General features: G+C 29.7%; 2 protein-coding genes across 8 annotated transcripts; one reads left to right on the top strand and one right to left on the bottom strand.

Moving 5' to 3' along the window:
• Positions 1–1,711: 1,711 nt before the first annotated feature.
• On the top strand, positions 1,712–9,998 carry LOC137838010 (uncharacterized). 7 transcript variants are annotated; one of them, XM_068647212.2, is made up of 10 exons: positions 1,712–2,044; positions 2,614–2,883; positions 3,066–3,300; positions 3,718–3,887; positions 6,276–6,418; positions 6,555–6,732; positions 6,808–7,387; positions 7,521–7,633; positions 8,783–9,026; positions 9,537–9,980. In XM_068647212.2, exons 2-10 carry the CDS (start codon positions 2,693–2,695, stop codon positions 9,762–9,764), a joined length of 2,082 nt encoding a protein of 693 aa, XP_068503313.1. In that variant the 5' UTR covers positions 1,712–2,044; positions 2,614–2,692; the 3' UTR covers positions 9,765–9,980. The 7 variants fall into 7 exon arrangements, with proteins under 7 accessions (XP_068503313.1, XP_068503311.1, XP_068503312.1 ...); XM_068647210.2 differs by having other exon boundaries at positions 1,719–2,044; positions 3,715–3,887; positions 9,537–9,998; XM_068647211.2 differs by having other exon boundaries at positions 1,720–2,044; positions 2,619–2,883; positions 3,715–3,887; positions 9,537–9,985.
• Positions 9,999–10,367: 369 nt separating this feature from the next.
• LOC137836540 (VQ motif-containing protein) lies at positions 10,368–11,351 on the bottom strand. Its single transcript, XM_068645206.2, has one exon. It carries the CDS (start codon positions 11,207–11,209, stop codon positions 10,493–10,495), a length of 717 nt encoding a protein of 238 aa, XP_068501307.1. The 5' UTR covers positions 11,210–11,351; the 3' UTR covers positions 10,368–10,492.
• Positions 11,352–17,310: the final 5,959 nt, after the last annotated feature.

Consider the following 17,310-nt stretch of genomic DNA (forward strand, 5'->3'; position numbering starts at 1 on the left):
ATATTACTAACCATTTAATTAATGTTATGGTGGTTCAGTTTTAAGTATATTAATAAATTTATATTTTATTTTTTTTAACCTCCACTTCTAAATAACATGAAATTATTGATGTAAAAAAATTTTGAAAGGAATTTTTTTTAAAAATATCTTATTTTTCTACAAATTTTGAAAAAAAGAAATTGGCCATATTTCTATACATAGAAATAAAAGTTCCCAACCCCAAATGATTCTTTAAAATTTCATCAAAACTATATTTTTTTTCATTACCTAACTTTATAATTAATGGGATAAAGTTATACCTAACCCATACTAATGTGAGGTGGTAGAGAATTGAACTATAAAACCTAATTCTTCACTACTTCTTATTCTCACCTTCCTTTTCCATCTCTTTAATTCTTTTTAAATCTCTTTACCTCTTTATAGGTTAGCAATCTTTCTTTTGTCACTTTCACGTTTTCTTTTCTTGGCATTTATCTTGTATGAATTATTTGGTTATTGAATGAGATTTCTACTTTAATTTCTTATTTTTTTTAAGTGCCCCTTTTCTTGTTATTTCTTTTATTGTGCCTTTAAGAAATATAAAAATTAGTAAATTATAACTTTTAGACTCGTTGAAAAGTAAATATAATCTTAAGAAATCACTTGTGTGTATTTGTTGATATTAATTTGAAAATTTGAATATTTTAAAACATAAATCTTTATTGCTATATTTATTGGTATGGATCGAACGGTCAACACCATGACTCAATTTCTACAATTGAACCGACCGAATGACATACATCCGTACGGGTCGATCGAATCCCTTGATCCATTAACTTTCAAATAAAGGTTAGTAAGACTAAACTACCATTAAGAATTAGGTAATACGTTCATAAGTACGACCTATTTCACTAATTCGGCCCAACAAAGTAAACTCATTAAAATAATATGAATAGGTATAGTATGTTCTAAGAACAAGGTACATCATTAATTACTGTACTATGTCAAACCCCCCTTTACTGACATGAGCGTCGGGGTGACTTCTGTAAGTACTCCCATTCAACATTCTCCTTGAAGACTGAGTGACCGAGCAACCAAGACTTAAAGGAGTAGCACGAAAACTATAAAAGTTAGCTAAAATACGAGCTGACCGACCAGTAGAAAAAAGAAAAATGAAGTTAGTCAATTATTATTTAGGTTTCATTTCCCAACACTATATATATTTAAAGCATGATAGAAGAATATCATATTATTCAATTATTTTATGTACTGATTAATTTTGAAAAATATATTAAATAATTATTTTATTATTATTACTAGCAAAAATACATATATTTTTCTTTGTATTTGTATTTATTATTATTATTATTATTAATATACTATTATATATATTCGTATTTTTTAAATATTAAATATTATTTAAAAAATAGAAACATTTTGTATATTTTAACATATAATTTTAATAATTAAATTATTATTAAAAAATATATTAATAAATTTAAATTTATAGTACAATAAACATAATTATATTAAAGTAATTATACCTATTATTTTCAATAATAACTAATTTTGATTAAGTTACATCATACTAACTACTAATTAACTAATTTTGTTTAAGTTACACCATACTAACAACTAAGTTCTAATTACGTGAAAATATTAAAACTAAACTGTTAATATTTAAATTATTTTTTAAATGATCATAAATTTAAAATGGAATAACTAAATTTTCTTTCTTTTCCTGCATCTGGCAGCTCCTGATTATGTCCCTGCACAGGGTACGGATTCCATTACTTCCCCTTTCAGAAAGATAAAACCTCTCTCTCTCTCTCTCTCTCTCTCTATCTCCATTTTGTGCTTATCCATCACTGAACATTCTTTTCTTTCATGAACCTCAATCTATCCAACTACGGATTCTTTTCTTTGTGATGATCCAAGTTATCCACTTGTTCGATATTTTGTTGCAATGGGGTGGTTCACAATCCCTTCTTTCTCTGAGATCGTAAAAATCTCTCAATTTCAAGCTAGCCCATTTGCCAAAGTTGAGATTTTCATGCGCTTAGAGGTAGGTCACTTGGGTTTTGTTCGGTGCTGCTTAATGGGGTCACCTCTGATTGAATGTCTGGCTAATTCATTTGTTTGTATGAATTTAGGAGGACGATGATCATTGATGAGTTTGTGCAAGTGAAATCGTAATTGTGTGTGTTTGCTTTCTGTTGAAATTGAAATAGTTAAGCATTCTATTTGTTCTCAATTTGCATTTGCTTCTGTGAGTTAGTGGCACGTTGATTATAGAATGTAAATGTTTCACAGATTAACTTATGAACTTCAGTTTTTATGGCAACTTTCTCTTCTGACTTCTCGAGAAGTTGAGACGGATTTTTTTTTTAATGGAGGAAGTCTAATTCATTTTCTTCTTCTTCCTTAAGTGCTTATTGAGAATTTTGTTTTCCATTTTAAGAATTGTTTGTAGTATGAAAGTGTGACCACTCTGTTCCAACTGAAATATTTTAAGTTATGCTGATGGGGTTGGATAGGTTGAGCTTTTTTGGGTTGGTACTTGGTAGTTTGGTTTTATAGTTTTGAGGATTCAATTTGGTGGGACTTATTTCATTGGTAACCTTTGTGTTTCAGTAAAGACAAGAACTTTAAGATCGATTGGATATTGGATATCTTGTTTTCCAATCCCGATAAGATCTTGAGGTGAAAACAGATGGCTGTAGGCAGCAAAACCAGAAATATGTTTGAAGGTTTGGTAAAAGAAGGGTCATTTAAATGGTTGCTTGGCAAGAAAAGTTACTTTGATGAAGAATTGGAAGAGATGGAAAATTCTCCTTCTGCGGGAAGGAATTTTATACGAGAGCTCTCTCCTGTTGCAAACCTAGTTGTTCGTAGATGCTCAAAGTAAGTGCGATTCTGTACATATTAGCTTGTTTACTTGGGAATTATTGCTTCATAATCACTTTTCAAATTTCAGTCTTGTTGGATTTTGTATGAGTATTAAGTAGCATTGGACCTTCCCCTGTTTATTGTTTGACACAAATTGATTGGGAATTCAACTGTAATAAGAAAAACAAATAATGCAGAATCCTTAGAACCTCTTCAAGTGATCTTCAGGAGAGCTTCAATCAGGAGGCTTCTGATTCTATAAAGCATCGATCACGATATGCAAGGAACTTATTGGAGTATTGCTGTTTCAAGGCACTTTTCCTGACTACACAAATGACTGGTCATCTCTTTGATAAAACATTCCGGCGTTTGACATTCGACATGATGTTGGCTTGGGAAGCCCCTGCTGCTGACAGCCAACCTTTAACTCATGTATGATTTTTCAAAGTACAATATGTTGAGATTGATTTTATCAGGAAACTTGCCTAATACCCTTTTTGTTGTTAATACTGGTGGGCTTTATACAATAAAATGAGAAATATGGTTCAAAGAAATGAATAACTAGAATATTCTTAGATTAATAACATTTTTTGCTTTGTTAGTTATGTCAGTTCATTTATATGGATAAACACAAATTATACTCAAAATATCTTCTTTGGTATTCTCTGAACTTGGATAGTTTGTGAGTTTCCATTGTTATGTGCATACAAATGGATATAATTATTAATTGTATGTCCTCCTAATGATCTATATTCGTGTCTTATATGCATACTATACTATAGGTTTGTTTGTGTTATCTTTAGTAATTTGGTCTTTCTAAAGATTGACGGGTGTCTAACATTCTAGAAGGTTGACGAGGACATATCTGTTGGTTTAGAAGCTTTCTGTCGAATAGCCCCTTCAATTCCAATCATTGCCAATGTCATCATTAGTGAAAATCTTTTTGAGGCGCTGAGTTCATCAACTGGTGGTCGCCTTCAGTTCCCCATCTATGACAAGTACCTCAGTGGCTTAGAAAGGTTTGATATTATACCTTGAAAGTTGAAAATACAATGTATCTTTTTCTTTTGTCTGGTATTCCTTTGACTTCCAAGTTTCATTTATACAAGCCATTTTTGCTGCTTTTTTTGTAAGGGCATGTTTGATTTTTTTTCTCTCATCTCATCTCCTTTCTTCATTTTTTGGGGGCAGGGCATAGGACATGGGACATATTTGTCAGTAGGAGTGCTGACAAATATTATTTCACACTTGATTCATAGTTTAAAAGGAAACTGACTGGATATATATATATATATATATTTATATATATGTATGTATATATATATATATATAGATATATATGTATGTATGCATATATGTATATATGTATGTATGTATATATATATATATATGTATGTATGTATATATATGTGTGTGTATGTGTGTAGATCGGTTATACACCCTTCCCTAGTTTTATAAAATTCTACCTAGGTAGTGTATGACCTAGCATTTTGGGTTTTATTTCTTTAAAATAGAAACTCCTACAATTAGCTTAGCTTCTATAGAAGCTCTCTTGTTTTGGCTTAATTTCTCCTTTTAGGGTGAGAAGCACAAAAAGTGTTGGTTCAGATGCTACTCTGGCTCTGAAAAGGATGAAGACATTTAAGTTTTTAGCACATTTAAGATCAGACCTTCTAATACAAACTGCTATAGAGAATTTTAAGAATAAAAATCTATTGAACAGAAATATTAGAATTTATTGCGAAATCACAAGAGAATCAACTAAAAGGAATTTAGTCTTCCATATGGAGGCAAATGAAAGAATTACAAAGGAAAAATAAATTTAGGTCTAAGAGTGCTTTTCTTCGCGCTTTGCATCATGTTTGCGTCGAGTTTCATAGTAGTTTTAGAGTTATCAATTGCTTAAGTTCTTTCTAATTGTTCTTAACTTTTTGAAGTGTTCCTATATTTTTCTGAAATAATTTAGTGGAATCCCTCCCATCTATTTTCTGCAATGATTATCCTATGAATTTATAAGAGAATAAAACTGTGGGAGGGTTGGCTTAGAAGAATATGGATAGTACTGCTCTTCTTTACTTGTTGAAATTTCAAGTACATGGAATGTGAAAGAGAGCTAGAGAGGAGACCATATGAAAATATAGTTTAGTATTAAGCTTTGTATATTATGATCGGAGGCATAACACCTCTACAATTGTCCCTTCAGCTTCAGCACTTTTTTAGTAAGGCATCTTTGCTTGTGTATTTTATTTCATCTTTGGTTATTGAAAAAATACATATATTTCTTGTTAGGATATAGAATAAAGGGAATTAGAGTAGTTACTTATTAGAGAAACATCCTATCTATAAATAGGAAGATACTAGGGTAAAGGGGAAGCATTCAGATTAGTATACCTTTGTGGGAATAGAGCAGTAGCACCCTTGTAAAGGGGAAGCCCTCAGAGGAGGAAGTACTCTCCTATTTCTTGTTCTTTACATCCTATTCAATAAAATCTGTCATTTCTTTCCCATTCTCATTTCTTGGTTCCTAACAACATTAATAGCATAGATAGCATTGAAAAAAATTCATTAAAAGCTTTTAGATCTACTTAAAATTCAGCGCAGTTTTTCAGAAGTAGTTTTAGAGAAATTTATGGACCCTTAGATTTAATGGTTGTGCCAACAGCACTAAGAAGAGGATAGGGCAGAGAGTAGTTAGTAGTTAGAAATAGTTGTTGATTAAAGCTGTAGAGGCAGGGAATTAGGTTAAATGCTTAAATATGAGAGGATAGATGCAGGGGCATTCTTTTTTGTCATAATTTGAGAACTGGGCTTTAGCGCTATTGTTGAAAGGGAAAATCCTTAGAAGGAGAATTTTTCCATAGTTTCTTTGTTTATAATTCAATAAAGATTACCAAAATATTTTTTTCCTTTTTTCTTTTTTTCCCCATCTCTATATTTCTCTCTCTGAAAACTCAGAAGCCACTTTTGGGTTCCTTTAACAATAGGAAAAGGGTTAGTGCAGTTTTACTGTATCCTTTAACACGGGAAAAGGTGATGATGTTGTTTAAAGACTCAAGACAGTCTAGCTTATTATTTGAGAAATTTCTCCTCATATTAGCTCACGAGCACCTTATTAAGTTTGTAATGAAAATTAAGGCAAGTGTACGCCCATAAATGTGATGGTTATCTGTCAGAAAGAAAGGCTTGTGGACTGAAGTCTAGGTCCATTGCTTATAATCACACGATGATTTAATGAATTTTCAGTTTAGTTTTTTATTTTATAGTTGTTAATTTCAAAGATCGAGCTCCTGTATTTATCTGCTTCAGTTTCTGATGCAACAGTCTGTTGTTTTCTTGTATTTTTAGTATGTGATCAGTGGTATGCACAATTTTTTTGTGTGCATAATTATTTAATTTTTTTTTAACAGAGCTATAAGAAAAATGAAGAGCAATTCAGATTTGTCTCTCTTGGCTGCTGTAAGATCCTCTAGAGGAGAGAAGATTCTCGAGGTTGATGGAACAGTCACAACACAGCCAGTCCTTGAGCATGTAGGAATATCCACCTGGCCTGGTAAGTGTGCAAAAAAGATACATTTATCAGCCATGTTTCTTAAACACATGCTCCACCAATTTATTTTATATATTTGGTGATAAAGTAGGAGTATGCATTGTTTATCCTTAACTTTTCTCTTTGTGGCATGATGCAGGAAGGTTAATCCTGACAGATCATGCACTTCATTTTGAAGCACTTCGTGTTGTATCCTATGACAAACCAAAAAGATATGACTTATCAGAAGATCTTAAACAAGTTGTTAAACCTGAGTTGACTGGACCATGGGGTACTCGACTTTTTGACAAGGCAGTGTTCTATAGTTCATCATCCCTGTAAGTAATTTAACAATTATAACTACTTCTGAAAATTTATCTTGCTATTAACTTTGAAAAGTACTTCTCTTGTAGATCAGAACCCGTTGTACTAGAGTTTCCAGAACTTAAAGGTCATGCACGTCGTGATTATTGGTTAGCTATCATCCAAGAGATTCTGTATGTTCACAGATTCATAAGAAAATATGGAATTAAAGGGGTTGCACGGGATGAAGTGCTTTGGAAGGCTGTTTTAGGAATTTTGCGATTACAAGCTATTCAGGATATTGGTTCCCCGATTCCTATACAGAATGATGCTCTTCTCATGTTTAATTTATGTGATCAGCTTCCAGGTGGAGACTTGATATTAGAAACCCTTGCAAATATGCAAAACATAAGAGAGTCAGATCGTCAGAATGATTTAAAGGGTGGTAGTGGAATGCATTCTATCTCAGCCTTGGACATGGTTTCTAACTTAGGATTTGTATTTGGAGCAAGTTCAAACAATTCAAATGAGAGCAGGATTGCAGTGGGTGAAATATCTGTTGGAGAAATGACTGAATTAGAAATAGCGGTTAAAGAATCTAAAAACAATCATAAAAAGGTTATATCTGCACAAGCAACAGTTGATGGTGTTAAAGTTGACGGCATTGACACGAATTTAGCTGTCATGAAGGTACTATTTTAGTATTCTCTTTATAACCCTTTAGTCAAACTGTGCTATACACTGTAGAATAATAAATTTTAGAACAGTTAACCTAGCTTAAGTATTATCCTATTCTGAGACTTATCATTTCACCTACTTTCAGGAGTTACTTTTTCCTATAAATGAACTTGGGAAGTCTCTTCAATCTTTGGCTTATTGGGATGATCCGAGGAAGTCTTTCGGGTTTTGTTTGTTTTTCAGTTACATCATTTACAGGTAAAACTTCTTTAGATCAAGTAATATTCTGTTCATCTGTATTTTGTTGAGAGACAGGAGAGAGAGAATATATTTTTTAAAATTGTTATAGAAATTTGAGAAGTAATTTTCAGGGGGAAATTCTGGATGATTTGCTATGGGATACTATTTGTTATAATAAAAGGGGTTGGGAATAACTCAACAAACATTGAACATGAATTCTTTTTTGGGTTTCTTTTACACCATTTGGACTCTGCTTGGGTAGAACTAAGAGCAGCAAAGCTTTTCCTACCAAGTTGCAACATTGAATAAGCATTTATGTAGCTTGGTAAGAATTCATAGATTCAGAAGTTATAGGCTTGAGTTGTTGAAATTATAGGGCTTTAATGTAGAGGAGGAAAGAGGAACAGAGATCGAATAATTTGAAATTGTTGTTGATCTGATCCGATGCAATTTGATGTAATATAGAAGACAAAGCACCAGCCTCTAGTTATATTAATCTTGGTTTCTTTGTGAAAACCCATGCTAAGAGATCGTGTAAGATACTCCAAAATGTTTTCTTGATATTCATTATAACATGATTCTTATGAATCATATCTAAGCAATTTTCAATCTAATTTATAATATAACAGAACAGTGATATTCCTTTAAGATGATTTCCTCATAAATTGATCTGGAAACCAATGTTACCTACCTTACCAGTAACTCTCCCCATTAAACATGCCAGGCTCTCTCACACATCCTTATCCTCTCTCCCCCCTAACTGTCTTCTCTGCCATCAATCTTTGGTATACTCCATTTTTCTAGTTCACAATCTTTGGTATCACTTTATTGTACATGTTATCATATGATGCAGTTTTTCAGTTTCTTTTCTTCTTTATATAAGAAACACCAATATTTTATGTGAGGGAAAAACACAGAAAATTGAATATTCAGAACTTGTTTGATTTAAAAACAAAATACTTTCTTTGTTATTATTTACAGAGTCACAATGTCACTTTGTTTTCTTTTAGTTTCATATTTTCAAACAATGTATCAAGAAATGGTGAAATCAGAAAATATTTTATTCAAACCAAGCCCTTCAGTTCTCATTTTCAGCATTCCTTTTGGTGCTCGTTGTGATCACAGACTTCCCTTGTTTTGTTGACTAAGATAATCTGATTACTGCAGGGATTGGCTTGGCTATGCGGCAGCACTGGTGCTTGTGTTATTTGCTGTTTTTATGATAATTACTCGATATTTTAGCGAAGATAGGTCAGTTCCTGAAGTTAAAGTAACTGCTCCTCCCCCAATGAATACAATGGAACAGCTTTTGGCCGTTCAGAATGCTGTCTCTCAAGCTGAACAGCTCATCCAAGATGGCAACGTAATTTTGCTCAAGTTTCGCGGTCTGTTGCTGTCCATTTTTCCTCAGGTGCTGTCTCATTCTTTCCCATTTTTAATGAATAATACATACACTGTTTAAATTCCAACCATAATTACCCTCTATAAAAAGTTTCTTGATTTCATAAAAACTCTCTTAAAAGTCATATATCTCCAAAGGAAAATGATAGTTTGACAATCCTGAGAGTTGTATACAAATTTTGATATGATGGGTTTAGAAATAAATATATATAATAAATGATAAGTTTGGAATTAAATGAAAAGAAAAAATATTAAAACAATAGTATTGAGAGTTGTAATGTAATTATATAAAAAATTGTGGGTTGTCAATGTATCATTACCCTATCTCTGATTGGTTGAGAGTGTAAAAACTTTACACCCTTGCAACATAAGTTATTAAACTCGTCAACTTTTTTGTCTAGAAAGAAGCTTGGATGTACTTAAAGTGCTATTTTTGAGAATTTCATCCAATTCATTACACACATGAGTGTCACAATATGTATGATGATGCCTGATTCCATTCCATTTATATGATTATCAGGCCACAGAGAAGTTGGCCTTTGGCCTTCTATCAACAGCATTGATTTTGGCTTTCTTGCCTTCTAAATACATAGCTCTGCTACTATTCTTGGAGATATTCACAAGATATTCGCCTCCAAGGAAAACTAGCACAGAGAGATGGACGAGGAGATTAAAGGAATGGTGGTTCAGCGTACCAGCAGCTCCTGTCACAATTGAAAGAGATAAAGAGGAAAAGAAGAAAAAATAGATTCATGCATGCATGGTTAAATGTGTTGTGTATATGTTTTTCTTTAATATTACTTTTCTATTGTATATAGAGATGTGCAAGCAAAGTAATTAATTGGAAAAATGAAATTACACTCTTCCTACGTAAAAAAACTCTTGCAGCAATGTTCGAACGCGTCTTGTTTCATTTATACCTGTGACCTGTCAATTATTATGATTTAGTACTTCTAATTTAAACAAAAAGACACAATCTTTCTTATAATTGATTATCCAAACAGACAAAATATTAGGTGGGGTTCTGAAATATTTATAACTTGTGTGGAAAACCACATAAAATTGCTGGTGGTACCTAACAATTCCCCACCTAAGGAACATGCTTTTAAAAAATATCATCTAATACTTGAGAGCAGAACTTTTTCATCGTGTTTTTCCAAACATATACGTGTACACAAATTAAAACGCATCTACGTATAAAACCAAACATGATCCACAAAGCATGTGGAAGTTTCATATAAAAAGAAAGGATCATGTCATGGCAAACATTGCACATAGAAAGCTATATCTTTCTTCATTATTCTGAATTACAATCTATTGAAACAGAGTATCAAGGTAACAACTGAAAAAAAATCCCTGTAGATACAACTTTTCTACAAAAGCAAAACCATTATAATTCTTAAAAAAAAAAGATGTTCTATCCTGAAAACTAGAACTTTTATTGACTGAAACAAGAAGAAAAAGGTTAAACTATAATCAATGCTCATGGAACTCTTTCCTCCCTTCCAATGTGGTCCTCAAGTTATGTGAGAAGAACAGAGAATCTGAGTAATTCATCAATGGCTGACTCGAACACACGAACTTTCCCGAGCTCGGCGGCAACATGGTCACGTAAGGGTTCAACGGAGGCTCCAGCATTGCTCCCTCCCCCGCCATGAAACAAGAGTTAACTTGGTTTTCTCCTATACAATTATTCTCCTCTGTTATCACCGACGAAGCCTCGTTCTCCTCGTTTCTCACAATAATCATGCTTTCTCCATCACTCTCCTTGTCTCCTATCACCGCCGCAAGGCTCCCCCCAGACTCCTGCTTTGAAGATTGTTGCGGCGGTGGATCGTCATCGTCCTCCTCCTCTTTAGCACGAGTGAGGCCGGTGAGTTTCTGCACCAATGACATGAAATCCTTGGGCTGAGTGTGGATAACTTTTGGAGAATGTGTGTAGATGATCACAGGGTGACGTTGCTGTTGTGGTCTGTACGATGGTGTCGGCATTGCTTGTGTCATTGCATTGTTAACCAGGGAAGATGATATCGATGATGAAGATGAGGATGAGGATTGTGGGGGTGATGAAGATGATTTTTTTATCAAATGGGATTCTTTGTTGATTTTCAAAGGTGGTGGAAGCAATCCATTGGTGTTGTTCTTGTTATTGGTGGTGAGTTCTTTCTTTGGATGGAACTGTGAAGGGCTCATGGCTTGAAGAAAGGTGAGAATCAGCAACAAGAGAAAAGGAAAGTAATTGGTAATGGGGTTTTCTTTAATTGGATTTGAGGTGAAAAGAGAAAAAAGTGAATAGAAAAAGGGAAAAAAACTGAAGATTAGGGTTCTGTGTGGAGATGAGAGAGGCAAAGATTTGGAGAGAGATGAGTGTGTTTCTGTATATATAGAATTTGGTTTTGCATGGCGCATGCAAGTCATGCCAATGGGGTCGTGACACGTGGGAATGTGAGAACTGGGGAAGGGCAGTTTGGGGATTTGGTTAAGATGGAAGAAGTGCTGAGGTGGCGGAAAGAGCGAAATGGCGCGAATCGGTTGAGGTGTGGGGCCCACGCGTTACTGTGAGCGGTGTTTTTCATGTGTGGTGTGGCGGCGCATACGGAGGAAGAAGTTAAGGTTGTTCTTCCATAAAACGTGGAACAATAGAGATTTCTGCTTTAATTCATTTTTTTTTCAGAGACTAATAGTGCCAGTGAGAAAATATATATGAAAAAAACACACACATATATTTAATTTAAAATTTGTTAATATATATATATATATATTTATTATAGTGTTAGAATATCTCCACCAAAGAATAAAACATAGTTTATGAGATTATTAATATTTTTAATTTAATGATATTTTTTACAAGTATAATTTTATACGGATAAACATCTGAATTAAAACAATGATCAGATATTTAAAAATAAATAAATAAATAAATTTAATTTTTTTAACATCTGTTAGTATACATTTGATATAATAATTCACAGTAATTTGTTATCATATACTTATTTAAGTATCATATCAATTATCGTTTGTTACGTTAAGCAAGATTTTGAAATTCAAACCTGGAAATGCTTTTGAACATTAGAGAGAGGAATCAAATTAAACAAAAAAGGTTCTTAGCCTCTATTCCATTTTTCTAAGCTAAAAATATATAGTTTTTTTTTTTAACTTATATTGTCTTTTTACTACCATCCTAAGCTAATTTTTAAAAAAAAATATTTATACAATACTATATATATAATACATATATTAAAAATCACACAAATCAACATAATATAAAATAAAGTATATCGACCTCATATTAATAAAATGTAATTTTTCATAACCAGTATTTTTACTTGTACTAATCATATCTTATTTGAGAATAAATATTTTTTTTTATTAATGAATTTCGTGTTTAATACTATGAATATTTAAGATCATAATATTATTTTAGGTATATCTTCACTACACATACCTATAAAGAACAATACACGAGGGACAACACATCTAAAAGGGTTTCACTTGAGAAAAATTCTATTAGTTGAACAATCATATATCTTTTTAAATCGATGAAAACTTTCTCACTTAAGTAGTCTCACAGAGTTTAAACAATACAAATTCAAATAGGAGAATTGGTTTTGTCTCTTTCTCACTTAAACGTTCATCCAATTTAAATGTTATTTGAAATGTTGTATCATCATCTTACAAATTCTAGAAATATTATCGTTTTTCATTAGTACTTGAGCACGAACATATTGCATGGTCTCAATTATTTCAAAATCCCATGCAATGTTATCAATCTCCCTTTAAACAACCTCTTTATTATTACTTAAGTGTTATTTGTTCTAAATGAGAAAAAATTATCTATATAATTTCTCTTTCACTCAAGTTTTAAGTAATTGTTTAAAGATTCATGGAGACATATTTACTACTTAACCAATATGTCACATGTTAAAACAATATCAAATCAAAATCACACAAATTTACATAAACATAACATGTATTATAACTTTCAACCTCAAAACATACCCATCAAGGTTTATATTTCCAATATATACACCATACATCCATATATTACTGAATGTCACTTAATTGACCAACTTAATGTTTTATTAATATATACAAACCAAAAAAAAAAAAACAATAGATTCACAAAATATTTTTCTAATCCAATTTTATCGTTCTAAATGTTTTATACCTCAAATGCAACACATTCTTGTTATGAAGATCATAATTTTTTTCCACAAATAAAAAATGTGTCGCAACACCTATATCATTTCAAAATAATACATTACATTGATTTGAATTCACATGAAATCTTAGAATCCATTTATGTTGGAGATCCCACATCGACTAGAGATTAGAGTCTTTCATTGTATATAAGTGGGTGCAAACCTCAACCCTATGAGTCGGTTTTATGGGGTTGAGTTAGACTTAAAGTCCACTTCGTAATAATTCATACTATAATGTTAATGTTAACAACCAATTTCAAATCACTAAAAAAATTCCAAAATAATAAATAATTCACAATCTTAGTTTAATTTCCTTTATTTGGTAATTGCTTATTTAGAAACATTAACGATTTTAAGATAAAAAAAGAAAAAGAAAAGGTTGAGATTAGAAAGAATCTACCAACCCAAATAAAATCGACTAAAATAACTAAATAAAAGTCGAACCAAGTGATAAACTAATTCTCTCAACTAATTGAACTTATACATTTTAAAACTTACATACAAAGTCAAAAGGAAAAAAATATAATAAATTTTAGAAAAAAATAAATTCGTACCCTAAATCAAATTCTAATTAGTTGAAAATATTCTATATTCAACCACTTCTTAATTATCATAATTCAATCGAAAAAATAATAAAATATTATTAAAAAATAAAAAATAAAGAATGTATAAAAATGTTTAAGAAAATATAATTTTGAAAATAAATAACTCTTGCAATTGTATTTTTAAAATATAACTTAAATTTGAATCTTGTATCTTTTAAAATATCTTTTATAAACCGGTTCAAACGCAACCCATTTGGAATTTTTGGATATTCTTTGTGTTCATAATTCAAACACCAAAGTTTCATAGTTGAAAGTGAACTTTCAGAATGATGAATAATCATTAAATTGTCTTTTTCCCATTCTATATTTTACTTTTCTGTCACATTTGTACTTTTGGGAGACTATGTCTTCTCTGATATAATTCTCCATTTTTCAGATCAGTTCCGTGGCCTTTTAATATTGTCTCTATATTTTTGTTATCATTTTTCTTTTGGGTTCACTTCAAATAATCAACAGTATATGTTTGAAGAATAAAACAAAAAGAAGTTAATAAAACTATTTAAAATCTATAATTTTTTAAGATTTAATCTTAGCCTTTAATTTTTTTTTAATTTTAGTCTTTAAATATAAATTACTATTATAATTTAAATTTTTGAACAAATGATAATTTTAGGAAATTAAATGAAGTCTTTAAAATTTGAGAATTTATTTAACTTTTTAATATATATATATATATATATATATTTGTTTTTACAAGGTTGAATATGTCGAAAAGTGACTTCTTCTATAATTTTTACTTTTCTTGATATTTAGGTGTTGTTATATCTTTTCGTTTTTAGTTTTTTCGCTTTTGTTAATGACGTGAAAAAATACGTGTAAAAATACTGACGTTTATAAAATCAGTTCGAGTACAATATGCAAGTATGAGAATTGAAAAAAATACTTATGTTTCTTGAATGTCTCTCTTATTTATACCTTTTTCTTTGTTAGATTCTTACTGAATTTAGATTTAACTATGTCGGGAGATAAATGTGTAATCGACTTCTCTCTTTCAATAGTGTATATATAATACAAGATAAAATTAATTTTTTTTATGTTAATTTGACTATTTTAAGTTATGCTAAAATACTCAATTAGTTAATTTTAACTTGCTTATCACATAGAATAAAAAAAATACTAGTTATATAAGTGAAAGAAAATGAAAGTTACGGGGAATAATTAAAAAAATCTTAAATGAAAACTAAAACAAAATTGCTTTGAAGTGAAAATATCTATATAATGATGAGTACACAATAAATATTTTATTTTATGATATTTTTTACTACAAAACAAAAAAAATATTTATACAAAACATAAACGATAACTAGAACTTGTACTTTGTAAGCAAGCTAAGCAAGTGGAGTACTTCAATTATTTGATTATGATATGTTTTCATTATTTATTTGTAAAGAATCTAAAAGTAATAGTTTTCTTTAAAAGAAGTTACATCACAAAGATAAAAAATTCAGAAAAAATTTATTATGTTTCGATATTAAAATTATTTTGAAAACTGTTGTTGATAATTTTCTTATAATCTAGAATAAGTAGAATTAATGGGTCAATATAAGTAGGTGAATTTTAAAATATATTATTTTATTTTCCAACATAGTTTGAAAAGTAGTGCTTTTTTTGTATTCATGGAGGCCATTAGTTTTGACCAACTTGCACGCGGCTACACCACATGCATGTGGATCCCACCACAGACAAGTTTTGTCTAATTAATGACAGCCGTTGGATGCTCCAACTGAACCAGCCGGCCCCAGATCTCATTGACTTATAAAATTATGGCTGGGTCCCACCAATCATTCATTAATGCATCTTTATCCTAAAATATTATTATCTTTTATTTCCATTTTTAAATAATAATTCTTTTAGTTTCTCAATATTTTTTTAATATCTCTATATAATTAAGAGAAACAATAAAATATTAGCTGCATTATCAAATATTATTTCATGATGTTTATTTATATACATAACTTTTATGAATGAAAAAAAATAATGTAATTTTTTAATTAATTATTATTTTACCTTTGTTAATTATATTATTTAAAATATTTGTAAATTATATATTTATTCTGATCTTAATTGTCATAGATTTTTTTTTCTATTTTTTAATTAGTTTTAAATGATTAAACATGTCTAAAAATTTGATAGATTGGAATTCTACCTACCACTACAAAAATTATTTATAAAAATAAGATAAACATTTTCATGAATTAAAATTTATTTATAGATTAAAAATAATTGTTAGAAAAAATCATTATTTTTTATAATTAACTTATATAAAACTAATTGTAATTTTTTTTTATATTTATCTAAACATGATTTTTTGTACAGGTTTGACATTATTTGCTGACTCGTGTCTGTCACTTGCGTACTGTCGCATGTAATCTAACCTTCAGTGTCAGTTTTTTTTTTTCTTTTTGTTTTTTCCCAAACTTATCCAAAAAGACAAAAAAATATTAACTATTATCTATTTCAAATACCTTTATTTCTACAAATAAATAACTTACTTTAGTTAATAAATTATTTTGCCCACAAACAAAATTAGAAACTATTTAAACTATTTATTTCAAACAGATTATGAGTATGTTGGATTAATTTTATTAAGCAAAAAATAGTTTTCCATAAATATGTATGTTGTTTGATCAAATTTATTTTAAAAATTATCAGAATAAAAAAACATAAAACTATTATCGTAAAAGCAACTTAGTTGCTTATAAGAAGCAGAAGAAGACAAAAAAGACAGTTAAAAAAGTATACAAATTTGTTTATGATTTTCTCTGTACAAAAATATCTTCCTAAAGATCTCATAATAATATCTTATTTTTCAACAGGTCAAGAAATATTTTGCTTACTATTTTTTAGTCAATTATTTTAATGATAATGCAGGTACTTTTAATATAAAAATTACTCAAAATTGAATAACCCTTTTCAATGTCATTTATTAAAGTAAAAATAAACCGATGCTAAATTTAAAAAACAATAACTCACTTTTTAGTTTATAATTTTTTTAAATTTCTTATTAGATTATGTTGATAATTTTTTTTTTGAAAAAAATCTTAAAACTAATATAAGACACTGAAATCCAAAATAAAATAAGACCACATGGTTACAATAGCCGTATTTATTAGAAATTATAACTCCACTTTTAACAAACTTGTATACATGTGGTACTGAGTTATGATATATATATATATATATATATATATATATTATATATATATATATAAACTATTAAAATATTTTTTGACTAAATTTTATATTTAGTGTAAATGATCTATATATAAATAAAAGTAAAAAAAAAAACAATTTTACACCTATTAAAAAAAGTTAAGTGCATACATTTTAGTAATCTCAATATTTTTCTTAAAATGATTTTTTATAAAACAATATCTCCCACATTAAAGCATTTTAAGAAAAATATTATTAAACAAAATAAAAATAATTAAAAATGGTTTATAATTAAAAACAATATATATATATATATATATATATATATAAATGT

The sequence above is a fragment of the Phaseolus vulgaris genome, chromosome 4 (assembly GCF_051622355.1).
Source record: "Phaseolus vulgaris cultivar YP4 chromosome 4, ASM5162235v1, whole genome shotgun sequence".
NCBI classification, from domain to species: domain Eukaryota; kingdom Viridiplantae; phylum Streptophyta; class Magnoliopsida; order Fabales; family Fabaceae; genus Phaseolus; species Phaseolus vulgaris.